The 26,977-nt window shown below is 45.9% G+C and overlaps 1 protein-coding gene across 4 annotated transcripts in view; it reads left to right on the top strand.

Annotated features, from left to right (window-relative positions):
- ABHD2 (abhydrolase domain containing 2, acylglycerol lipase) overlaps positions 1-11,249 on the top strand; it is a 427,692-nt gene extending 416,443 nt beyond the window's left edge. For all 4 annotated transcript variants that reach the window (XM_085644457.1, XM_085644454.1, XM_085644456.1 and 1 more), the window contains one exon: positions 7,833-11,249. In XM_085644457.1, the coding sequence (XP_085500583.1) occupies positions 7,833-8,029 (197 nt within the window). In that variant the 3' untranslated portion in view covers positions 8,030-11,249. The remainder of the gene's footprint in view (positions 1-7,832) is intronic.
- The last annotated feature ends 15,728 nt before the right edge of the window (positions 11,250-26,977 follow it).

Here is a 26,977-nt window from a genome sequence, read left to right as displayed (position 1 = left end):
CATATGTATGCAGATGATACGCAACTTTTATCTGAAAATCTCCTCCCAGGATAACATCATTTCACTCAACACTACCCTAACGTCTGCTCAAAACTGGTTAACCGAGACCCACCTCCTGCTCAACACCTCCAAAACTGAATTCCTTCTCATCTCTCCTCCGAATCACATCCCCAAGCTAGATCGGTGGTTGAATCACCTCACTGCCTTCAACTGCTCCCCGCTCATTATAGACTCAGCCAAATCTCTCGGAATCACTCTGGACAATCACCTGAACATTCAGAATCATATCAGCAATGTCTGTAAGGGAGCTAATCACTTCATGAGGATACTCAGAAATATCAAACCATTCCTTCCGCAAGCTGACTTCAAGCAGGTGGTCCAAGTGCTTGTTTTGACAAGACTAGACTATGGCAGTGCTACGCTCTATGGCCTCCCCAAATACACCTTGGCTCCATTAAGGGCATCACTGAACACTGTGGCAAGATTGGTGATGGGTACCAAAAGAAACGAGCTGGCGTCCGGACAGGGTAGGCTATCTACGCTGACACCCGAGTAAAACCCCCAAGAAGGTGCGGGCATCCCACGCCACTAGCTCATGGAGAAACAATATCTCCGTATTTAGGTCATTATTTAGAGGGCACAGATCTACTTAGGATCGATGACAACCACTGACTAGTAGCTTGTAGGCTTCCTCTTTCTCCGCCCTATTAAGTTTCGAGAGGGCTAATGTTACCCCACTCATAACAAACACGTCCGTGCACTCACCACGCTCCACTCACACATTTGGTCCTGAAGAAACGCCAAGAATCTCTCAGACCGTTTCAGGCATGAAACATGTCGACCTTAGCATAGTTTCCCGGGCACATTGCGCCCATGCTGGTAACCTCTAAACCTACGGTTTTTTTATTCTGCCAAGGGTACCTCTTCATTAAAACCTTTTTTGGCAACCCTTAGGCATTTTTAATTCGCACTGCACGCACGCACTGTCCCTCACACCCAATCTGTTACCCACACACCCGCATGCACCCATCGGCAGCTCTCTAAAAAGATCTCCGTCAAAGAGACCCTTCGGGGGACCCGTAGGGCATTGCACCGCCGGCCCGACGAGGAGCAACTGCCCGATGATGAAGCATGACATCCCTTGGGATGTGTGGGGGCAACAAGAGACAATTTGTGTCTCTCCCCACCCCTTGACCTGGCACCCCTCTTCCTCCCCTGTTTCCCTCCCTCTTTTGTCTCCTATGTCCTCCCATTTATGAGGACTGCGTGTTGACTCCTTGCATGCACCGACCCAGGAACAGTGCCCCTTGTTTGATTTACCAAAAGAAATGCACACATATCCCCAGTCCTAAAATCCCTTAAGTGGTTCCCCTATGAAGCACAAATTCAGCTAAAGATTGCTTGTCTGTTGCACAAAGCCCTCCATTTCAAAACCCCCAGCTACCTACCGCAAAAGCTCGGATTATCCGAAGGCGGTAGACCCTCAAGAAGTGCTAAATCTTTCCTCCTGAAACCACAGATCTTTAGCAAAATGAAAACTTGCCACCGAGCCTTCTCCGGTGCTGCCCTGAAGATCTGGAACTCTCTTCCACCGGAAATACGCAGAATCTCCTCCACGGTCGCTTTCAAATTGAAAACGAAAAGATTCCTGATGAACAAGTTACCTTAAATGGGATAGGATTTTCTGCTCGAAGTCATTCACCTTACAACCATGAGACCTTCTTTGGAGGCTAGTTATTGACCCTACCGTTTGTTCCCTTCTGAGTACGCTATGTAACAGTTATTGTATTCATCTCGGCTGACCCCTTTGTCATGTAATTGTTCTGTTTTGTTATTCTTACCTAATGCCAATATTACATTTATTACCTGCCTCCATCCTTTTGTAAAGTGCTCGGATATCCTTCGGAATCTTGTTCGAGCTATATAAAACTTTATAAATAAATAAATAAGTAAAATAAATTCTGCCTTGCATACCTGTGTGAGACCTAAAGTAACTTCAGACCTAATATTGACGCAGATGGATTGTCCAAATCATACATATTTATGTTAGGCAATGGTGTGTTTTCAATGTTTATTTAGCTTACAATTGGTTTTCAATAATTTCTGGAGGTCATCAAATCATTACTCGCCCCTAAGGCCATATTGTGGCACTAATTTCAATTGGGCTTTAAGTGGCAGAATTTCCTTTCTGACCTAAGTGTTATTAGCATAAGGATCGACGTTATTGGAATTGGGGATACATTGTGATAACTACCATAATTTTTAAAATGAAGTTGGATGTTCAGGTCATCCAGTTAAACAGTGTTCCAGAATAGATGACATTTGAGATATGGTCAGTTTAATTCCAAGGAGGCCATAAAAATAGTTTGGGTAGGATGCAGACTAATCAAATAAAAGTATATGGGGTATAAAAATATTCCTGGCATTTTGAGGTCATAGTATAGCTTATGGGCAGTCTACAAGCATTAGTTTAAATGAGTCGTGTGCAGTCTCGCTGTGATTAAGAAAGACCTTTTATATTGGTAAACTACTGGTTACTAGAAAATGGATAAGGGCCAAGAAAGTCAAGGATTTGGGAGGAATTGCTTTGAAAGCTGCTGGGAATAGAGGGCATGTCATTAAACTGCGACAACACTGCATAAGAGAATACATGTAGCCTAGTGTACTACAGTGGTGATCATGAGATATATATATATATATTCTTTATTGTATATGCGTATTATTAAACGCAACAAGATGATGAACGGAGTGTTGCGGGTTTTTAACCATTCACCCTCATTCACAGATCTGGGTTTGATCCATTGTTCTTTTGCGTACTATGCCACCCCAGTTTGGACCCAGCCATATGCAAATCAGTCTTTGACCCTGTTTCTCATGGGAACAGTCCAGCAGAATTGCCGGGCCAAGTCCTCCCTGGACCGGAAACAAGCATCCTGGGACGGGTGTCGGGGTATTGCACCTCATTAGCCAGGCTAGCTTGAATCCAGTGGCACAGCGAGCAGGGAGCCCATGTCCGGGCATACCCTTAGTCACTTAGGGCAAACACAACAGATGATGGACGAAGTGCTGAAACTTTTCAACCACTAAACCCCCGTCACAGATCTGGGCTTAATCCAGAGTTCTTTTGCTCACTATGTCACCCCAGTTTGGACCCAGCCATTATTATTAAAGCCTTAACAAAATGAGTGTCCATATTAAACAACAAAAATCTTTTAAAATAAAAACAAGTTGTGAATAAATGCATAAAATTCAGATGATTTTCTAGTGTCTTCAAGTGCAAGCAGCATTTTTGTTACAATAAGCACATATTGGAGGATGAATAATCATCGCAAGCGGTCCTCCAAGTGGATTGTCCATATTATAATTTAACTAGATGCAATAAAATTAGCAGTGATACGTTTATAGATAACCGTTCAATAGAGGGTGCCGGTCTTGGGTTTATTAAGTTGTTATTTGAGGGACTGGACTTCCTGAGTGGCCGTTTAGGGTCCTGAACATTTGTTGAGAAGACAGACCTAAATATTTCGTGCAGGGATTTTCCCAGACCTCTTAGTGTTAATTATACAGATTGGAAGTAACTTGATGAATTTAGAAGATGTCATAAATAATTAAGCATTTTTAATAAATATTCATTATTATTTTTCATGCATAACAGGAAACAAATGATACATTAACATGTTGTTAATTGAAAATCTTCGTAGAGAATAAGTAAGTCAAAGTGAGGCTGAGAGGAAATAGGGTAGGTGAGGTTGGAGGGGGGACCATTGTAGAGAACTCTGGGGGAAAAATGGTGTGTTAAGTTCTGTACCAAAGGGAGCCTTCCGTGATAAGACAAGTTATGTTATGTTATGTTAATTGGCTTGTATAGCGCATGAATCACCCCCGGGGGGGTCTCTCGGCGCTTGCGGAGTTGCGAAGGAGGTGCAGTAACATGTTATTCCAAAAAGAGAGCAGTTTTCAGTGTCTTTCTGAATTTCAGGTAATCCGGGCATTGTTTTAAGGGCAGAGGGAGTTGGTTCCATATTAGGGGCGCCTGATAGGAGAAGGCTTTACCTCCTGTACATGTTCTTTTTACTCTGGGGATTTGAAGCAGAGATTTAGATCGAGATCTAAGGTCCCTTATAGGGGTATATTGGTGGAGCCTCTCCGCCAGGTAAGGGGGACCGTTGGCCCACAGTGCCTTGTGCGTCAGGCAGCAAAGCTTGAACTTCACTCGTTTCCGCACAGGTAGCCAGTGGAGTTGTTGTAACAGTGGGAGCGAGGCTGACCTGTAGGGTGCGTTAGCAACTAAGGGCGCTGCAGTATTTTGTACCACTTGCAAGCGGTTTAGGGCGGCCTCATTGGCAGCAACCAGAAGCACGTTGCAATAGTCCAGTTTGCTCAATACCAAGGCCTGTTCGAGAGTCTTACGAAAGGAGTCTGGGAGATAGGGGAGGGCTCTTCTCAGGAGGCCCAGCGCCTGGAAACATGCACTGACTGTGTAGGAAACCTGATCTTTCATTGTCAGAGCCTGGTCGAGACGCACCCCTAAGTTTTTGCTGTCGTTTTTGGGGCGGGAGCAGTACCTAATTCATTGGGCCACCAAGTGGGCATCCACAGAAGGGGAGCTTCTCTGAAGAGGATAATTTCCGTTTTGCTGGCATTCAGCTGCAGAAAGTTACTGCTCATCCACTGGGAGATAGCCAGCATGCCAGAGGAAAAGGAGGCTTGGGCTGTCTGAGATGACTTATCGAAGGAAAAGATGAGTTGGGTTTCATCCGCGTAAGATATTGGGACGAACCCGTGGTGTCTCAGTAGTGTGGCCAAGGGGGCCACGTAGATGTTGAACAAGGTAGGGCTCAAACATGAGCCCTATGGCACACCCTTGGTCAGTTTTTCAATGGTGGACCGAAATGGACCCAGATTGATAGTTTGAGTGCGATTAGAGAGGAAGCTGGTTATCCATTTTAGTGCCGTTCCCCCCAACCCTGCTTCCCTCATTCTGCCGGGCAAGGTCTGGTGATCGACGTATCGAATGCGGCGGAAAGGTCTAAAAGCACCAGGAGGGTGGGTTGGCCTTGGTCTAGCGCGAGCCTGATGTTATCTGTGATGACCACCAGAGCAGTTTCCGTACTATAATTAGCGCGGAAGCCAGATTGAGACGGATCCAGGTAGCCAGCCGATTCGATATGGTCAGAGAGGTGTTTATTAACATGTTTTTCAAGGACCTTTCTCAGGTAGGGTAGGAGGGAGATGGGGCGTAGGTTGGGGAGATCTTCCATGGGGGCTTTGGTGTGTTTAGATGAGTTTAGTAGGAAGCCGACCGAGTCAGATAACAAGGTGGCAAGGGAGGCCGAGATTTTAGCAGGCAGGACATCTAGGGGTGAGCCATATTTAACCTTGCAAATGAGTGCTATAGTCTCCTCTCGCGAAAGGGGAGGAAAGGCCAGCAGTGTTTTAGGCCCACTACTGAGGGTTTCAGAAGTATCGTCTGGTGTCAGAGTGCAGCCTGTCTTGGTGAATTTATTGTAGATGGCATCGATTTTTTTTTTTGTATGAAGAAGGTGCTGATTTTATCGCAGAGGGACTGGGAAAGATTTTCTTCTAGTTCACATGCTTTGGGGCAGGTGAAGTTTTTCAGAATCTGAGATAGGATTTTAGGAGTGTTGCCAGCCTGGCTTAGCTGCTGAGCTATATGGGTTCTGCGGGCCTGCTTAATGTTTTTATGATAGAGGGATAGGGCAATTCTATAGTTCTCTTTGTCTACTTCAAGGTGGGTTCGTCGCCACCTCCTTTCCAGGTTTTTACAATGGCTTTTATTCTTGCGGAGTTCGGGAGTGAACCATATGGCCTGAGATCGTCTAGGGGCTTTCGTGCAGGTTGTCAGGGGGGCGATCGCGTCAATGGCAGCTAGGGCCGTTTTATTGAAGAGGGTAAGATTTTCTTCAAGGTTGCTAGACTGGGAGTATCTGGGGGGGTACAAAGGCTAATGGAAAGGATTCGGGGGTTGATTTTGTACCACTGTCTGGATGAGAATTGGGTGCGGGGGCCAATATATGGGGTTCATGGAGTCCCTGAACTTGAAAGTTCATGAGTGCATGGTCCGACCAGCACACAGGACGTGGGGCTTCGCAAGTGAGCCGGGGTTAATTAGTGAAGACGATATCAATGGTATGGCCTGCTGAGTGGGTGGGGCCATCATTGATTTTGGTGAGATTCAGTGTGGCTAGATCAGTGAGAAAGGATCATGTTTCTGATAAGTCAGGGCATTCACTATGTATGTTGAAGTCTCCTAACAGTAAAAAGTTACTGGAGAAGATCACGTGGGGGGCTATCAGTTCCATGAGCTGCATGGAGAAGTCCGCAATGGGGCCCGGTGGGCGATATACCAGTGCCCCTCTCTGAGTCATGAGATGTCATTTCCATCCTAAAGATCATAATTTCGATCTGCGCATTTCTGCGTTGTTCTAGGTTAGTGATTTTTACTCGCTCGTTGTGGATTATAGCAACTCCTCCCCCAGTTTTTGTCTGCCTGTCGAGTCTCTGAATCCTGTACCCTTCTGGGATAGCAATAGTGATTGCGGGGCCACTAGATGGTTTCAGCCATGTTTCTGTCAGAAAACCCACGTCAGGTGAGTCAGTGTTTAGTATGTCCCAGATCTCTGTGGCATGTTAAGGGAGTGACCTCACGTTTCCCAGAAAGCCTTTCCAGGTTTGCCTGTGAGGGGAGGGAGCAACCTTAGGGATCAGGTTATGACCAATTATTTTGGGTGCAGAGGGAGCATTGGTGTCTGTGTCGTGCTGCCTTGGCATTATGGGGACATTTGGCCTAACTTCTGCTGGGCCGAGGGTTCCACTGTGATGCCTGCAGTATATGCAGGAGAGGGCCCTTCCAGATGTTGTAACCCGACATTATGACATGCAAAGCCGGGGAAGTGGCTATTATCCCGGATTCGCAGGAGTTCTGCCCCTCTGTAGCTCACATTGTTCTTGCCGTGATTTAAGGCTGAGCTAGCATATTCTCTGGCTCCTGGAGGTGTCCGGGCGCAGACGGGCTTGTCTTTGGCGCGCTCCGAGGACCATCTGCTTTTAAGCAATGCGGCAAAGACTAGAGCGCTAACCTCCTCCCGGCCGGAAGTACCTCCCTCCACTCAATCGGGACAACCCGTGGTGGACCGGGAAGAACGGCTCTGGGGAGGAAGCGTAGGACGAAGTATGTCCAGGTAAGATTAAGCATGCAGTGGCACTTTCAGTTTAGCGAGTACTGTTTTATTAAAACCAAGGATAAGCGCCACAATTATAAAACAAACTAATAACTGTGTTTTTAAAAGACAAATAGCAGTTGAGTCTGCGCAAGAGTGAATGAGGAGTAGCAGCTAGCACACCATACCGTGACTTTCCTAGTGCGCGTCCGCCATATGGGGAATGGTTATACTGCTGTATGACTGTTTAGGATTGCCCTTTTACTATTTGGGCTAAGTTGAAGCCGAGCGTGGGAGAATTTGATTTTTAGGGAGACCGGATGGATGCAGGGGTGTTGATGGCCATTACTTATTGGTAGACCGGTTTGGGTGTAAGTAGAAAGAGTTGCTTGTTTATATATTGAAACTGTTGAGTAGTGAGATTATGGCAGTGCTCTGGGTAGAGCACTTGTATCCGATACAAGATATTGTACAATACACCTCTCGAATACCTGTTTGGCAGTATGAAGGTTATGCTCAGCACCCTTTGTCCCAGACACACTTACTCACTTTGCTTTTATCTACTACCACCATCTTTTCTTCTCTTTTACCTATGAATTGATCTTTACCTATAGGGCTTTAAAATCTTTCTCTTGTTTTTGTGTTTTCCAGAAAAGAAGGATAACGTCATGGTGGTCCTGCCTCTTCACGGTGGCCACCTTGGATTTTTTGAAGGGGCGGTCCTCTTTCCTGAGCCCTTGACCTGGATGGACAAGCTTATAGTGCAGTATGCCAATGCCATTTGCCAATGGGAACGAAACAAATCGCAGTGTGCAGATGTGGAGTCATCCGAGGCAGAATATGAATGACCAAAGACTATCTAAAAACTCCACAGGTTCTTCTTTCAAGGCACAGATCGTTTTTCTTTGCCTGCTGTTTGACTCTCAGCCTTTCTCTGCATTCACATTCTGGGTTTGACCAAATATTCCTGTAGTGGAAGTACAGGGAAGAGGCCATGTTTCCACTGTGAACTACATCAGAAGCGCAAGCAGTGGCACTCCTTGCTGCAAGAGTCTTCTTGAGAACGGAGCATTTCTAGTTCCTTTTGATAGTTGAATTGCTTACAAAAAAAAGCAGAAGTGAACTATTTTGTGCAGAGTTATATTACTAAGTAGTAGGGCATTTTCTGAGTTGTAATAAGCTTGTAACGTGACGTACCTCTTGGTTGTTTCTGTGAGGTTGATGGGGTACATATACTGCAGTCCTTTCTAAAATCCATCTTTATAGTTTTGAACAACCTAAATTCAGTTCTAGTCCCGATGATACCAGCAGTTTTGAATGTATTCATCAGAATTAGTACCCACAATTGGTTAGATTTGGATGGATGGAACTGCAGAGAAGTAAAAATGGTTCTGTGCTGTAAAGTTTATTCTCATTATACCATTGCACTAAACCTTTTGCGCCTTATAGCAAAAGCATACTTCATGATCGTGATGTCTTTTGAAATGTTTGTCAAAGGTAGTTACCAGAGTTAAATAACTTTAGTAAGTTGTCCGATGGAATATGCGAGCAGAGCTCTTCCTACAGGGTAGCACTTTTTAAGCCACGTTCTTGAATGTTGTTGGTGAGCTCCTACAGTACTCATGCACTGTGCATTTTAAAATGTATCGACCAAAAAGTGGTTGCCCCTCCCCATGTGTCCTCTTTAAGTTATGGTAGATTTACTTTTTCCAGTTAATGTAAGGAGTTCTTTGCCCAAATGTTTTATCTTCTACCGCGTAATGATACATCAGTGACAAATTTGTCTATTCTGACTGAGGAAAGAGGGGTTTAGAATTTGAAAAACCAAACATTTAGTATCTTCCAATGGAAGTGCAATGTAGAAGTTGATTTTGGCACTTATAACTAGTCACCTTCAGCCGTCCTCCGGCTCCTGTAGAGTTCGCAGATATAACTTTTGAACAAGTCTAGCCATTCAGATTTAAAGTTTCTTTCATATAGTCCACAATATTTTCAAGAAAGAATAGTATCTTCACAGTTGTTGACAATCACTTGAGATAATACTAACGGTAAACCAGTTAGTAAGTATAACAGAATATAGCTTGGCATACATATAGTAATAGAGTATAACTTGGTGGTCAAATTTAGCTTGCTTAATGTATAATCCAGCTATTTCCCGTAGTACTACAGTATTGTAAACGGTTATTCTGCTCAAACGCTCCTCTTATAATTAGCACTTTATTTGAATTTTGGCCACAAAGTTAAGATTTTTGCTTTACTGGTTTTTATAATGAATATTGAAAATGGCCTGTGCCACATGAGTCAACATTTGGGAAAGTTTTTAGAGAAGCAATAATCAGTTATTGTATCGAATGTGCATCCCACTGGTAGGTTTTTACCATATTGGGTATCTTGAGCTCCTTCCGTCTTGCCTTATGCCGTCAAGTTTGGCTTGTGTATAATTAACAACAGCGTATGTAAAGGACATGCACATGTGTTCTTTAGAAAAATCTGGTTTCTGACTTATGTGACCAAAAGAGTTCCAGACGCACACTTAGTTAAAACATTAATGGTACATGAGGACAACTTCCCCAAGGTGAAATTTTTTTCAACATTTAAAATGTCGCTCAACAGTTCACAAGATACCATAGATGCATGTTCAGGGCTGCAAAATTTGGGGGGGCCTCACTTTGACGCCTTACTTCCAATGAAGACATCTTTTTAAATGACGCATCAAAGCCAGAAACTCAAGATGATGTTGACCAGGAATGTACACAAAGAATTTTACGAAATGTGTTTAAACCTCACCAAGGCTAATATCAAAAAGTGTGGGGCTGCAGTTTCCCGTTGATATTCATTTTACACCCTCGTCGTGTCCAGCACTTACACTCCTTGAATTTAAACCAAATTGATAGCTTGGGTGTTATTGTGTCTGCCATGTTTGTTTGTGTGTGTGCGCCTGCTTTCATCTATTCTTACATACATCATAGTTAATACATCTCTACATAAAATAATTGAAAAGTGTCCTACCAAATTCGATATAATTTGTGTGGATTAACATTGAGCAGTAATACTAACCTTGGCTTTCAGAGTGAGCGCTTTTACAAAGAACACTGCTCACCGTGAGATGAAATGCACATTACATTTTGCTGACTGCAAATGGGCACAGAAACCTTAAACTTCTGATCAGTCTTCGGTGATGCAGAGTGAAATTCGAAGCATGCACATTTTGCATTTTCCTCCAGTTTTGTTTGCACTTGTCGTTGTTGTCATTTGTAGTGTCATAATTTCTCATTGGGTAAAAGAGGATCTATACAAATCACTATGTAGGTATGCTTTTGGGCTTTTATGATTACATTAGACTGAGTTTGTTTCCTTAGGTGGTCACATTTAAAACATGTGATGCTACCAAAATAATAAACGTAAGCATTTGGTTCTTTACTTTTAAAGTTACAGGCACTTTCAGTTTGCATTTTAAATTAAGTTGGCAATATCCACGCCCCAACTTTTCAGCTTTTTTCTTCATAATTGTTTTCAATCCTTGTATTGTCGTTAACATTTTAAATTTTTGAGTTTTTTGTTGTGCTGTAGCTAGGAGAACAAAAGTTAAATACACACAGTTTCCTAAATCTGTACACCTCGTTACTACCTTTCTTCTCTGCAATCTTCTCCATAAAGTCTCCCGTTAACAACCTGGCTTATATTTTGATGAAAATGTAGGATTTTATCTGCCACAGTGCAGCAGTATCCAAACAGTTGCAGCAAATGTGAGAAGGTTAAAAATCTGCCCCATGCCAGCTTTCGATTGGCTTTGCCCAATTAAGAGAAATACTCTTTGGTCATGTTGTTCATATTCATTTTATGGCAAAGATAGCATATAGTTCTTTGCTCTCACAGTTAGCAAGACCTACTCTGTTATCCACACTCAAACCTAAATTCGTTCGTGGATGTGAAATCCTTTAATTGTGTAAAGTTTTCATGTTTAAAATTACGAAAACAGGTTTCCACGAAATTGATCAACAAGCAGTTATTCAAACCCTAAATAAAGGAAAAATAAAATACACACTGACTAAAACATTTCGAAATTGAGATACTCATGTCCATTCCCTTTCTCTTTCATACCTAAGGGAAGCAGTTTATTTTGGTTATACCTTTGTTTTGCTTGTGTACTCCCGTCTGCACAAGATTCATCAAAGTGACATTACTGTTCGTTTTTTCAATAATGTGTTGCTTAAGGTAATGAGCTTTATGGTTAAGTTGCTATAATGTTTTCCTCCAGCAACATGTTACACCATATTAATTTTTAAGAAAATCTTGCCTTCTTTGGGGGGTTGTCTGACATTCCATTCAGGACTCTGGAATAGCACTTCTAGCATGCACCAATACGCTTTAGAGCCCGCCAGAGGCAACTATCCGGTGAAGATGTAGTAAATTGTATTAAATTGAAAGCTTCAGTTTCAAGGGTAGCTGTTAGTCGCGTTCATTGATACATGGCCTGCTGGTGGTTTGAGTCTTTAGGATCAGCATGTGTAAGACAACATATTTTTTGTAAGTTAGTTAGATTATGAACTGCTTAGAGCAATGTGGATTTATTTATAAAACCAATGATTTACAGAATTCGAACACATTGGTCAGAAGACTCAAACTAATTTGAATATTCAAGAATGGAAGAGCTTTAAAAAGCCAATGGTGGTAGATTTAGTGGTTGGGTGTGCCATACTGAATTTCTGCTGAGCACATAAGGTTCTTTACAATGCATATCTTGTGGGAACAGTTTTGCTCTTGTTTTTATTTTCATTTTAGTCGCATTGTGCTTAAAAATGCATTCACAATTGTTTATAATTCCAGTACAGTAGCTGAATACCTTCCTTATCTGGCAGTGTACTATTTCCATCAATTGGGTATGTGCTTTATTAGATTTTCAAGCAGTTTACGCACTGCAGAAAAAGTTTATTTGACAAGTGTATGTATGTGTGTGTGTATATGTGTGTATATATATATATATATATATATATATATATATATATATATATATATATATAATATTCTCTCACTTCGACAACAGCGGTGTCTGGGCTGGATATCTGATCATTCTTCTTAGTAATTTCGAATCTTTCACTAAAAGGTAAAATGTTAAATATCTGCAACTTTTTCTTCTGCCAGGATCCTCGTTTTCATCTTTTCTGTGTCTCCAACCTATCCACACCTGATAAGTCATGGCACCAAAGAATTACAATATTAAGCACAATCTAGGAAGATGATTTTCTAGTTTGTGCTTCTTTGCAGAAAACAATCTGTGGCTTTGGCTTGCATTTTGATGTTGTCTTCCATATTGCCATGTGCCCATAAACTGTAATTATGAGTCAATTGACAGCTGCTGTCCTTCGACATCACGTTTAGTTTGATGCAAGTGGCATATAATGCCATTAACTCCCATTGATTGAATTGATGTCTGAGCTGCTGCCTTTTTATACTATGTTTGCCGGACCAGTTCAGTGGTCCCATTTATTCAGTCTGTGGTGCTGTGGAAAATGAGTGGACATAAATGTGATTGAATAATATAAATGTTATCATACACACTTGTCATAAATATGTCAACAATCCACTCTTTTACCCGGCTGCTTTCTATTTATTTGTTACCCATGTGACAGGTTATTCTCTTCAGAATTTATTAAGCAATAGGTATGTAAAGATACGGAGGCCTAGTATCTCCTCTTAACACTCTAGCACTACATCTCCTTATCAATTTTCTAACAGTTTATTTCTTTCGTTTGTGAAGGGTTCAAGACTAGAAAAGGTTCCCCCCAGTAGACCATTTCATTTTGCCACCACTTGGGAATTCTTGTGCAGGACAGGTTATCTAATTTTCAAATCTTAAGCATTCTTTGCAAAAAGCATAATCTGCTGCCTCCTCTGCTCACTTCGTTCTAGTCACACATAGAAACAGGTTATGTAGGTAAAGAGTGAAAATGCCAATTTTAAGGCATAGTGATTCAGGTGTTATTTTTTATTTATTTCTTTATTTATTATGTGCGTGGATGCCTCGTAGAGACTGAAATTATATTGTAATGGCATTCCGCCTTACATACCTGTGTGAGACCTAAAGTAACTTCAGACCTAATATTGGCACAGATGGATTGTCCAAGTCATACAAATTTATGTTATGTTAAGGTGTATTTTCAATGTTTTATTAGGTTGGATTTGGTTTTCATGGATAATTTCTGGAGGTCATCAAATTATTACTCGCCCCTAAGGGCATATTGTGGCAGTAATTTCAAATAGGCTATAACTTGCAGCATTTCCTTTATAATTCAAGTTTTTAAAGCATAAGGATTGACGTTATTGGAATAGAGGATATATTGTGATAACTACCATAATTTTTAAAATGAAGTTGGAAGTTAGGGTCATTCACTTACAGCGTTCTAGAATAGATAACATTTGAGGCATGGTCCGTTTAATTCCAAGGAGACCATAAAATAGTTTGGTTAGTATGCAGACTAATCAAAATAAAGTATATGGGGTATAAAAAAATTGAAACTTTCCTGCCATTTTGAGATCTTAGTACAGCTCCTGTGCAGTCTACAAGCACTCCTTACACATATTGGGGAAAGCCTGCCCCTGAGATGGATAGCCTAGTAGTGACTAATTTAGTTTGCCCCGATTTTAATGGATCATCGAATGAGTGGTTAAGGTGCAAATTAATTTACAGAAATGTATTCTTTACTTTATCATTAGCAGCATATTGCTATAAATTCCTATCAAAGGGTAAAGGATATTGCTATTTTTCTTTGGAGATAATCTATTAACGGGACACAATGAGACACTCCTAAACGTTGTAAACACATCTCGATGATTTCTGTGGTAAAACTGTTTAAAAGTCCTAGAGCCCAGTTCGTAAATATATAATGTATTTTTGAACTATTCACCCCTTTTTGAGGACAGCAATACATGTGGCATACAATAATGCTAACTTGTGGCAATATTTCATGCTATATATTTTGCTACCCCATAATATGCCTTTCCCTTAATGGCACACATAACAAATCAGTATGGCTTTAATTTTGTTTTCACCCTGAAACTGACAAGGACCTGAATCCATCACCAAATTAGTTATTAGTGCAATTTCTACAATCTTTTGATGGTAGTGTTGTTTTCCAAGGCCTTGTGTCCTTATTGAAACCATGCTATTTTTCTCATAATTTGGGTTTATCACATTTGTCTTCGATCAGATTTGTCAAGGCATGATTCTATGTACCAAACTTTACAGTTCCTTTTGTTTCAACCAGCTAATTACACTAATTGCAGAATCATTCTATGTAACAAAACTCAAGTTAGTACTAAAGTAGAATCTTGTTGAGACCTTTCCTTCACAGCAGCCATTTTGCTTCTTTACAAAATAACTCCTAGACAGACTAACCCCAAAATCTTTTGTACCATTATCCAGTGATGACCTCACACGGAGGAATTCAGTATTGCTCTGTAAAACGTCCTTGCCAAAGACCTGCAAGACCTTTAGATCGTATACCTTGCCCAAGTAGATGCTAATCACACAGCTCTTCTTCTTTCTTTTTGTTCTGGTTATGGCATACATTTGGTTAAATGCTAACTTGACTGTCAGTTTACAACCCTATAAGCCAGGTGGTAATTGTGCAGCACTTTATACAGACACTTTTTTGTTTGTAACCTGGATGTCTTTCCATTCTCATTTTCAATATAAATACATTCATTGTAGTGCTCTCAGATGTCCATAGAAAACAAGTGCATTACTACCGTTCTGAGCAGGAAATGTTGTCTTCATACAAAATGCCTTACCATGCTAACTTAATATCAAACTTGTTTGCGTTTAGTATAGAAATTGCACATGTTTTGTCTGGTGAGACCAAGGACAACTAGTTCTCTTAAAATCTATAGCCAGGTATGTTAATGCTGAAATATACTTCAAGGTTTCATTCTGATGAGATTGAGAAAAAGGACAAAAATACCATGACCCCAATAACCAATTTATTTTGCTAGCAATTTTAAACTCCATCTCCACAAAGGTTGCAGCATCAGATATTAGAATGCTATAAATGGTTTCCTTTCACTATGCATCTCACTTTAGTCTGACTTGTGACAGAAAGCATTATGACCTAATGACCATCTGAGCAAGGAGCGCATTGTTGTTTTAATGAAAATGTCTCCTAAAATCTTCTTCCAAATCTAAGTGGTGTGATGTATGTTAAATGTTTTCATTTCACTGTATGTAGGACCACAGGTAATCTTTCCCTTACTTAAGCTGTCCAACTAAAGAAAATTGTTTTCTTCACATAGTGAAGTGTGCTATGTGCCTGGACATGGCTTTAAGTCTTGGCAAATTACAGTAGGATCCTAGCCCCTTAACAAGTGTTTATCTCACCTGGATTTTATTTCTAGTTGCTGGTCCAGTATTGACTGTTGTATATCTCTGCTGATGTAGTTGTGTATAGCCACACACTTTCTTTAACGGGCCAGAACTTTACTTTATGCACAGCTATTGGATCATCCTGACTATGTTTTCACAATCGAAACCGTGGTGTTGTGAATTACTAAGCCATAAATACACAGAACTATCTTCTGTCCAGGTGCTAACTGTGTGTGTTTGTTCGAATGTTGTGATGTTGGTAAAACCACGATGTGGATCTGTTTTTGTAACCCAATAGATCCCAGGCTATCTGAATGTATCTTCTAATTATATCTTCTATTTTCCATTCTGTTTTATCATTCGCTTATTGAGATCATTTTAATTTCTCTAAAAATACATTTTCCATTACCACTATGAAACAATTCCTTTATGAACGATAGTTCTTGCAGATTTGCAGCTGCGAAGAGAGCAAGAAAATGGTAATATATGTCTACTATCAGATTTCTTTCACTGCAGCTGCCTTATCAAGACATTGAGCATTGAGTTAGAGGTCTGTATGTTAGCCTTGTTTGAAGACATACATGCAGTGTGCATCAGTGGTGCTTCTTTCGATAGCACAGTTGGGGACATTGGCAGTTTAACTTCTATAAGGATTACCATAGTTTTCCAATCCACATTCCTGGTTCCTTGAATTTAAATGTTGCCCTGAAAAGGTATGCTGTGTACTGAGACCTCTAACAGTGCCAGTTTGTATCGGAGAAATCCATAGGACCTGGCAGATCTGGAGATTGAGATTTGCAACTACCAATGCAATTTTTCTAGATATGCTTGTTTACTTGTTAAAGTGTTGTGTGCATTTGATTTTTGTTGTTTTGTATGTTTTGTGGTGTTCTGATGACCACAAACAAAAAATATAATTTTGTTAACTCTGATTCAATTGGATTGAATTTCTTTAAAGAATAAAAAGATAAAATAATTTCTGTCATTGTGAGGTGTGATTTTTGCATTCCATTAAATTCATTTGAAAAGCTGCCAAAAAGTGTGTTTTGGTGTGACTGTATTGTTTGCCTAAATACCCTTTTACACCAGGATCTCTCTCTGAGTCATAGGCCAATTTAATTTGGAGATGTGCACATGGAACCATTAATTATTTCCTTGTCTGGCGTATGACACCTCATTCCAGCTGCAAGAATGCACACTAAAGCACATGCTCAGATGGATAACCTCTCCAGCAATGGATCTTGGATATATTCATGTGATTGAATCATTTCCTGTCATCAGGCTGGGAATCACAAGTAATCTTAAATAGCAGTAAACTAACTGTTTAAATAGCCACACACCTCAACCAGAGTGTTTTAGTAGCTCATCCACCTCATTTAAAGCAACCCCAACTTCAGCCAGTGAGGTGGAAGTAATAGCTCCTATTCTCCCCCTAGAGGCCACAGTATTTTAGATTTCTACCATACGTAGTGTGTGAGGTAGTCCCTGTGAAAACTCTGCTCTACACTTTCATTGACCCTACCTAGATATTTTCGGCTCAATCCTGGAGCTTCTCCGGCCCCATCTTCAGCTTCAGGGCACCTGAGTTTTTTTGGTAGGTTCCTGGGAGTTTCCTTTTTTCTGAACCAGGTTGAGATACTGGATATGCCATTTGATGGAATCATTTTGTTGGGGAAATATGTTGATGACGATTTGCACAATACACAGGAAGCACAGAAAAATCCTTTACTTTGCCATGGTAGGACAGCACTACCAATTCGAAGCACTAAGATTTGGCCTCAAGTCAGCTCCTCAGACATTTATAAAGTGCCTAATGCCAGGTGCTGCCTTCCTCAGATAACGGGGTCACCAAGTGTGTCTTTAACGACTGGCTCACTAACCCTTCATCAAGGGAAGAGGCACAGGTCTCATCAACCGCCTGCATAACTCTGTTTCACAGACTTGAACTAACACTGAATACTGACAAGTCTTCCTCAAAACTTTGAACTAAACATCTGAAAGAAACACGTTAGTTAGATTCCTCACCTTAGAATATCCCCAGGCGTCAGGCTAGATCCGGAAAGATTTTTGTAGCAATACCCCTTGTGCGTCGCTAGGCGTCGTCTGCGGCTCCGCGTCCGTCGTCTGCGTCGTGCGCCGGAATAACGTCGTCGGAGTACTTAGACGCCACCCTCGCGCGCTGACGTCAGTTATTTTTTCCGCGCCAGTAAGCGCCGATCCGGGAAGAGCTTACCCCTAGTCCTTTTTTGACTAACTTTTTTGACTTATTTTGGTCTATTGACTCAACTCTGGTGCCGGTAGGATGCCTGGTTTCAAAGCCTGTGACGCCTGTCATCCCCTGATGTCGGTGACGGATCACCATCGCCGGTGCCTTTATTGCCTGGGGGCCGACCATGACGCGGAGTCGTGCCTCGATTGTCAGGCCTTGACATCGAAAGCTAGGCGGGAGCGGTCCCGTAAGCTTCTCGAGCTTCGGCACTCTGCTCCGCGCTGCTCTCGGTCCAGGAGGAGGTCCAAGGACCGATCGCGGAGCCGCAGCCATTGTCATCGCTCGTCGGGGTCTTCGGGTAAGTCGACTCACTCCAAGAAGTCCAAGAGACGACATCGCTCTTCGGACTCCCCTCGCCAGTCGCGCTACTCGGCCGAGGGTCAGGGTGGTCCCACCCCCGTGGCTCCGTCGGAGCCGCGTCCGTCCCCATACCTGCCGGTCCCTGGGACTGACGCGACTCCGGCGGAAGTCAGTGCCTTCCTCTCGGCCATGAGGGGCCTGGCTCCGCCGTCGACGCCTGTAGGCGCGCCTTCGGGCCCAGCAGGTTCAACTGGGCGACCTCGCGTGCCGGCGGCTCCGGCCTCGGTGCCGTCGACGGCTCCGGCGCCGTTGACGGCTCCGACGCCGCAGGTCCCCAAGGGATCCAGGCCTGGATGTCTGCGCCGGTCGACCTCACGACGCCTCCTCCGCCGGTGCCGACACCGGTTCCACCTCCGACGCCGTTCCCACCTCCGACGCCGTCCCCGAACGACGTCGTTCCCCAGTTTAGTCCGACGCCGGCGCCGATTGGTGAACGCTTCATCTACTGCCCGGCTCCGATCATTCCTCCTGTTTATCAGGAATCGGATGACGAGGGCGACTGGGAGGGGTCTGAAGACCCTATGGTCGTTCAGGCCCAACTTTCTCAGGACTGGGCAGAGGAATTGGGGGATGCCAGCGGTCTGGATACCTCCCCGGACGCTGGTTTCATCTCTCCTCCGACTGTGGCCTCGGAGGAGGGTGCAGCCTTCTCAGTGGTGCTGCGCAAGGCGGCCGAAGCCCTAGGGCTCGAGTTGCCTGCTGTGGCCGTGAGGACTAACGTCCTCACAGAGGTCCTTCAACCGACAGCAAGCTCCACTGAGCCTCTGCTGCAGTTTAATGAGGCCCTCATTGACGTTCTGCAGGGCACGTGGTCCAAGCCCTCCACAGTCCCTCCTGTGGACCGGAACGTTGCCCGGTGCCACCGCCCTGCTCCAGGCGGCCCAGTTTCCTCTCCCAACACCCCACCCCAGAGAGTCTGGTTATCCAGGCCTCAACCTCCCAATCCTCCTTCCCGTCCGCTCCTCCGGATCGGGAATCCAAGAGGTTGGAACAGTTTGGCAAGAAACTGTTCTCATCCCTGAGTTTGGGGCTGCGGTCTTTAAATACCGCTTGCCTTTTGGGCCGGTATTCCCACTCTCTGTGGGATACGGTGGAGGACGTGCTGCCCTTGTGCCCGGTGGAGGCCCGGACACGACTCACTCAAGCACTTGCTGACGGTCGAGATGCAGCACGGCATGCCATACGGTGTGAACTTGACCCCACGGACTCGCTGGGTCGGGCGATTTCCACCACGGTGGCGCTTCGGCGTCACGCCTGGCTGAGGTCCACGTCATTTTCGGGGGATGTCCAGAGTTCCCTCATGGACATGCCCTATGATGGCACTCGCCTTTTTGGTGAGAAGGCGGACAGTGCGCTGGCTCGGTTCAAGTCCTTGGGTCTTTCGGCCCCGCGGCCGCAAACTTCCGCCTTTCGTCCCTTTCTTGGCCAAGGAAGGGGCACCTCCTCACGTCCGCCCAGCCACCGGCCGCAGAACCAACCTGCACGCGGTTTCGGACGTGGATTCCGCCGAGGCGGTACTGGAGGTTAATGTGCCGGTCAGTCCACATCCACCCCGGCAGCATCCGCCTTAAAGCCCTCCTAGTCCAAGCTTTCAGGCCCATTCAACACCAGTGGGCGGCAGAGTTTACCATCACCTGCTCCACTGGCGCTCCATCACGTCGGACAGGTGGGTGCTGCAAATCGTCCGAAGGGGCTACTCCCTCCCCTTCGAGACGACCCCTCCAGCCATGCCACGGCTGAACCACCGTATGTCGGGGGATCATTTGCATCTTCTACGAGAGGAAGTTTCGGCCCTCTTGGGCAAAGAGGCCGCCGAGCGCGTTCCTGGTCCAGAAGTAGGTCGTAGTTGTTATTCCCACTACTTTCTGGTTCCCAAGAAGGGCAAAGGGGGCCTACGGCCGATCTTGGACCTCAGGAGCGTCAACGCCTTCCTCCAGAAGAACCGGTTCAAGATGCTCACTTTAGCTCAGGTTCTGGCTGCCCTAGACCCTGGAGACTGGATGGTAGCGTTGGACTTGCAGGACGCTTATTTCCACATCCCCGTCCTGCCGGCCCACCGGCGTTACCTGCGGTTCACGGTGGGTCAGGAGCACTTTCAGTTCACCGTGCTCCCCTTCGGCCTCACCAGTGCCCCTCGGGTGTTCACGAAAGTGATGGCGGTGGTAGCAGCTCATCTGCGCAGATCAGGGGTTCCAGTCTTCCCCTATCTCGACGACTGGCTGTTGAAGGCGGGCTCGCCCCAGCAAGTCGTCTCCCACCTCCAGACTACGGCCGACCTCCTGCACTCGCTGGGGTTCTCCATCAATGTGCCGAAGTCGCACCCGATTCCCTCCCAGAAGCTCCTTTTCATTGGAGCGGTTCTCGATTCGGCGCAGTTCCGGGTCCATCCGCCGGAACAGCGGGTCCGGGACATTCAGGCCCTGATTTCCATCTTCCGGCCTCTGTCCTGGGTTTCAGTCAGGTTGGTGCTGCGGCTTCTGGGGCGGATGGCCTCCTGCATCCTGTTGGTACCTCACGCCAGGTGGCGGATGCGGGCTCTGCAGTGGGACCTGAAGTTTCAGTGGGCCCAGCATCGAGGCAAACTGTCCGACCATGTCCTGATCTCGGAGGGCACTGCGAACCAGCTGCAGTGGTGGCTCACGAATCGCGATTGGGTCAGCGGCAGATCCCTCTCCCTACCCCAACCGGAGCATGTCGTAGTGACGGATGCGTCCCTACTGGGATGGGGGGCCATATGGGAGAGACGGCGATCAGAGGACTCTGGTCTCCGGCGGAGGCTCGGCTCCATATCAACCTATTGGAGCTGAGGGCGATCCGACTTGCACTGAAAGCCTTATTTCCCTCTGTCCGGGGAAGTGTCGTGCAGGTGTTCACGGACAACACCACCGCCATGTGGTATTGCAACAAACAGGGCGGGGTGGGGTTGTGGACCCTTTGTCAGGAGGCTCTGCGCCTCTGGACATGGCTGGAACATCAGGGCATCACCCTGGTGGTTCAACATCTGTCGGGCTCTCTGAACGCCAGAGCAGACGAACTCAGCCGCCGGTGCATGATGGATCACGAATGGCGTCTGAACTCGGACGTGGCGCAAGGTCTCTTTCTGCAGTGGGGAGAGCCTTGGTTAGATCTAGTCGCCACCGAAGAGAACGCGCAATGTCAGCAGTTCTGCGCGTTGGAATTTCCAAGGCGGCACTCGCTCAGAGACGCTTTTCGTCGCGAATGGAGTTGCGGTCTGTTGTACGCCTTTCCGCCTATACCACTTCTGCCCAGAGTGCTGAAGATCAAGCGCGACCGGGCCCAAGTCATCTTGGTGGCTCCAGATTGGGCACGAATGTACTGGTATCCCGAGCTACTCAGTATGTCCATCGATCCCCCGATACGACTGCCTCTTCAGGAGGACCTTCTGTCGCAGCAGCAGGGGACGGTCCTCCACCCGAACCTGTCCAGCCTCCACCTCCATGCGTGGAGATTGAGCGGCGGCAGTTGATGCCATTTGACTTGCCTCCTGAAGTCTGTGATGTCATTCTGGCAGCCAGGCGTCCCTCCACAAAGACGGTATATGCCTGCCGGTGGAACAAATTTGTGGCATGGTGCACAGCAAAGGCTGTGGATCCCCTTTCTGCCCCTCTTTCTGAGGTTCTCCTCTTTCTTCTTTCTTTGGCCCAGCAGGGCTCTGCTCTGGGCACCTTGAAGGGTTATCTTGCTGCAATCTCTGCTTTCGTAAGGCTTCCTGATCAGCCTTCTCTTTTCAAGTCCCCTGTTGTCTCCCGTTTTCTCAAGGGCATTACTCATATGTTACCTCCTGTTCCATTCGTAATGCCTCAGTGGGACTTGAACCTTGTTCTTACTTTTCTGATGTGCGCTCCCTATGAGCCCCTTCACAACTGTCCACTTCGTCTACTGACTCTGAAAACTGCCTTCCTGGTGGCTATCACCTCCGCTAAGCGGGTGAGTGAGCTCCAGGCTCTGTCAGCTAAGCCTCCCTTCCTTTCGGTTCATCCGGATAAGGTTGTCCTCCGGACCCGTCCTTCTTTCCTTCCTAAAGTCGTGACTCCCTTTCACATCGGGCAATCTGTCACGCTGCCCACCTTCTTTCCGCCTCCGCATCCTTCAAAAGATGAAGAGAGGCTCCACCGTCTGGACCCAAAACGTACGCTGTCATTTTATTTGGACCGCACAAAACAGTTCCGGGTGGACGACCAACTTTTTGTTGGATATGTAGGTGCGAAGAAGGGTTAAGCTGTGCACAAGCGGACCATCTCGCGATGGGTCGTGTTGTGTATTAAACTCTGCTATTCTTTGGCGAAAAAGGTCCCTCCTGTTGGGCTGCGAGCCCATTCCACCCGGGCCACAGCGGCGACAACTGCCCTGGGACGGGGAGTCCCCTTGCAGGACTCACTGCACACGTTCGCCAAGCACTATTGCCTGGACAGCCAAGTCCGGAGAGATGGCCACTTTGGCCGTTCTGTTCTCCAGGACTTTCTGGTGTGATCTTGGTTCGCAGGCCCACCTCCGGGGTTGGTATTGCTGGGGTATCTATTCTAAGGTGAGGAATCTAACTAACGTGTTTCTTTCAGATGAACAAGTTACTTACCTTCGGTAACAATGTATCTGTAAGAAACATTAGTTAGTTAGATTCCTCACCGACCCACCCAGCCTTCCCGTTCTGTCAACCGACACCTAGGGTTAAGGTTCTCCCTCTCAGGGCCCTAGATTTTTTGGCACCAGTGTCGGTCTCTTGCATGGCTCAGCGTCCCTGGTGCGGAAAGCTATGTATAAGAACTGACGTCAGCGCGCGAGGGCGGCGTCTAAGTACTCCGACGTCATTCCGGCGCACGACGCCGACGACGGACGCGGAGCCGCAGACGACGCCTAGCGACGCGCAAGGGGTATTGCTACAAAAATCTTTCCGGATCCAGCCTGACGCCTGGGGATATTCTAAGGTGAGGAATCCAACTAACTAATGTTTCTTACAGATACATCGTTACCGAAGGTAAGTAACTTGTTCTTCAGTTCCTCAGCAGAAAGACTGATAAAGCTTTGGTACATAGGATGGGTTTTCTCTGCCAAACATTGTCAAATGTAGGCAGTACAAATCTCAGCTGAGTATTCATTCATAGGTTGCAGGCTCCAGATGGATCACCTTCAGCAAGAACTGGACAGCCAATTGAAGCAAATTATCTAGGTATTTTAACAATATAGTCCGATATACAAGATGCCTGAAACAAGCACAAGTATGATGGTATTTGCCTGTGAATTTCAACGCAGGGCTTCCTTTCCACCATTCATCGGACAGACAGGTTCTCATGAAACATGCCTCCATGGAGGGTTGGGGAGCTCAAATTTAGGAACTAGTGACCAAAGGCCAATAGTTGGATGCAGAAAAACAACTCCATATCAGTGTCCTTAAGCTGCGGGCCATTAGACTTGGTATACAAGCATTCCTTCCACTACTGACAGGTCAAGCGGTCCCAATGAGAGCAGTTAACATCACATCGATGTTTTACACAGCCAAACGGTCGGGAACGTGGACCTAGCCTCTGTTGGAAGACGTGCAGTTGCTGTGGGACTGGGCCATTTCCCACCATGCAAACAGCGCAGTGGAGCACCTCCCTAGATGTCAAAATGATCAAGTGGAAACAGTCAGTCAGACAATATCGGACTGTCACGAATAGGAGCTCCACCAAAATGAAGTGGCCTATCTCTTCCCAGGCACAGGCGCAGTAGCCTCAGAACCCCCTGGTCGACCAGTACAGGTGTAAAGCCAGAAGTAAAGTCTGTGAATCCTTCTAGCAAGCCACCTCCACCTTTAGTCCCTCCTTTACCCCACCCCATAGTAAAACAGCCCTGGTTCTATTCCCCCAAGCCCACCCAAAGCCTATGGCAGGGAGAGTGTCCTCCTTTCTACCAGTCTGGAAGGCCATTAATTCAGACCAGTGAGTCCTTCAAATAGTAGAAAGAGGATACACCCTCCCTTTCCTTCTGGCTCCACCTGCCATTTTGCCCCGGCCTTCCTTCTCTCCTCCAATTTTGCCATTCTACTGCATGATGTGGCTGCTCTTTTTTGGAAAGAAGTTGTGGCGTTAGTTCCCGAACAGCTAAAGGGACTGGGATGTTATTCCCAAACTTTCCTTGGACCCAAGGACAGCGGTTTGCTTCTGAGCCTCAACCCTAGGGAGTTGATTATCTTCCCCAAAAAGGAAAAGTTCAAGATGATGACCCTCGCCCAAGTGTTCCTATCTTTGGAAGCTGTGGACTGGATAATGTCACAAGGCAGACCTTCAGGATCCTGAAGTCCTACCGTATATGCACTTTGTAGTGGGTTCTATGCACGGCCAGTTTGCAGTGCTCTCTTTTGTGTTAACTTAAGCACCTTGCATCTTCACCAAGGTGATGGTGGTAGCTGATCCCCATCTTAGACAGTTGGGTGTCCTGATTTTCCCATACCTGGACGACTAGCTGATCAGAGCCGGGTCTCCAGAGGTAAAGTTTGGCATCTGCGGTCAACAGTGTCTCTACTGTTTGACTGACTTTTCCATCAGCGAGCCCAAATCTTGCCTGAGGCCCTCCCAAAGATTCCACTTAACACGGTTAGTGCTGGACACCACCTTTCTCTGCCCTTTCCCTTCGGTTAAAAGGATTACTGTTATAAAAGTGATGGTCCTGTTCTTTCAAAAAGACTCACAAGTTCCAGTCCTGAACCTTCTAGGATTCCTAGGTCTGCTGGCTTCCATCTTTCTTCTGGTCATGCACGCATGTTGGCACATGAGGGCTTTACAGTGGTGCTTCTGCAAGCAGTGGATTATAGGAAGACCTTCGGACCCCATTTTAAACTCCCCAGTGTCTCAGCGGAAGTGGTAGGCGGGTGAACGAGGCAAACCTGAGCTGTGGGATGGGCTTCACTTCCCCTCCAGCAGTGACAATGGTAGTGATGTGACAGATTCCTTCACCTCGGGGTGTGGAGCTTATCTGACGATCAGAGGCCTCTGGTCTCCACAAGAACAAGCTCTTCATATCAACCTGTCTGAACTGTGGGCAATTCGGCTGGCACTCAAGGCCTTCCTCCCCTCAATCCAAGATTGGTGACGAACAGCACAACAGCAGCGTGACACATCATCAAAGCAGTGGGTGCAGGTCTCCCCACCTTTGTCCGGAAACGTTGAGACTGTGATTTTGGACACACCACTAGAAGTTCTGCCTCACCACCAATCGCCTAGTCAGGTCTCCGAGTGTCAGAGCCGACAGTCTCAGCCGGCATTATCTTGCTGATCATACGTTACTACTTCTATCAGAGGTAGCTAAGGACATCTTTGCCCAATTGGGCCCTTCTCAAGTGGACTTTTTTGCCTCCTCAGAAAATGTTCAATCCCAGCTGTCCTGTGCTCTCCAGTATCCTTCGAATGGAGCCTGGAGGGACGTTCTTGAGTTGAAGTGGAACTTTCAGCTGCACTACACATTCCCCCATCCCATACCCTTGATTCCTCAGGCTCTCATAGCCCTAGATTGGCCATGGCCATGTGTGGTATGCAGACCGTTGGTGCATTTTCATTGTTCCACGCTCAAGCTCCCATTGAAACCAGACATTCTCTCCCAGTTGGAGGGGATGGTACTTCACCCCAATCGCCGAGACCCCCACCTTCATGCCTTAAGATTGAGCGGGGACATCTGGTCTCTATCCAGTTACTTATGTATTCTATCAGCATGCCTCCCCTTCATCAAGTCTGCTCACTCTAGAAGATGGGGATAAGACTTACTCGCAGGGCAGATCGATTTTCACGACAGTGGTCTTGAGGCGCCATGCCTGGCTTAGGACAACTGGCTTCTCGGGCGTAGTCCAGAGAAATTTGATGGACATGCCATTTGATGGAACCGGTCTTTATGGGGAAAAGGCAGATTCGGCCCTTATGAATGAAATGAAAAGGAAGTTTTATAAAGCGCAACTGTCACTCCTGACGGAGCCTCCTGGCGCTGCAGATAACTAAACTGACTGATTTCTGTGCAATCTAAATGAAGGCCACGGTGGCGGTATCTGAAAGACCAAAGATCCAGGTCTTAAGGGCTCGTCTGAACAGATTATGAGGATCAAGGACTCTCAAAATACTGCCATATCCTTGGGCCTCTCTTCTAGACCTCGTGGCCAGTCTAGCTTTCGCCCCTTTTGTGACAACAGAAGGGATTTCCAGCCGCATCAGCCCTATCCCAGCCACTGTCCTGCGCAGGCTTCCCAAGCTGTGCGGGGACATGGACTCGGTCCATTCCGACCTAGGAATGGAAACTAGAGGTCATCTTCCACCATGCCCTTTGCAGCCGCAGCCTCCTAGCACTCCTAGTCTGGCTCTGCAAGACCACACCACTCCAGCTGGCGGGGGAATTAATCATCTTCCTGCTCAAGGTCCATAGGTCCATAATATCGGGCAAGTGGGTCTTGCAGATCATTTAGCTGTTATTCCTGCTACTTTCTGATTCTGAAAAAGAACAAAGGGTTGCAGTACATTTTAGCTCTTCGGACCTTCAATTTCTTCCTCAAGAAGGTGAAGTTCAAGATGCTCACTCTAGCTCAGGTCTTGTCTGCCCTCGACCAAGAAGACTGAATGGTGGCTTTGGACCTGCAGGATATGCATTTTCACATCCCCATCCTGCAGGGCCACAGGTGTTACCTGCGATTCAAGGTGGGCTGCGAGCACTATCAGTTTACCGCACTCCCCTTTGGCCTTACCAGTCCCCCTCGGGTATTCACCAAGGTGATGGTGGTTGCAACTCATCTGCGCAGGTCAGGGGTGTTAGTCTTCCCCTACCTACACGGTTGGC

This window comes from Triturus cristatus, chromosome 3_1, assembly GCF_964204655.1.
Source record: "Triturus cristatus chromosome 3_1, aTriCri1.1, whole genome shotgun sequence".
NCBI lineage: Eukaryota > Metazoa > Chordata > Amphibia > Caudata > Salamandridae > Triturus > Triturus cristatus.
Note: the sequence above shows the minus strand (reverse complement) of the source record. Positions and strands in the feature narration are given on the sequence as shown.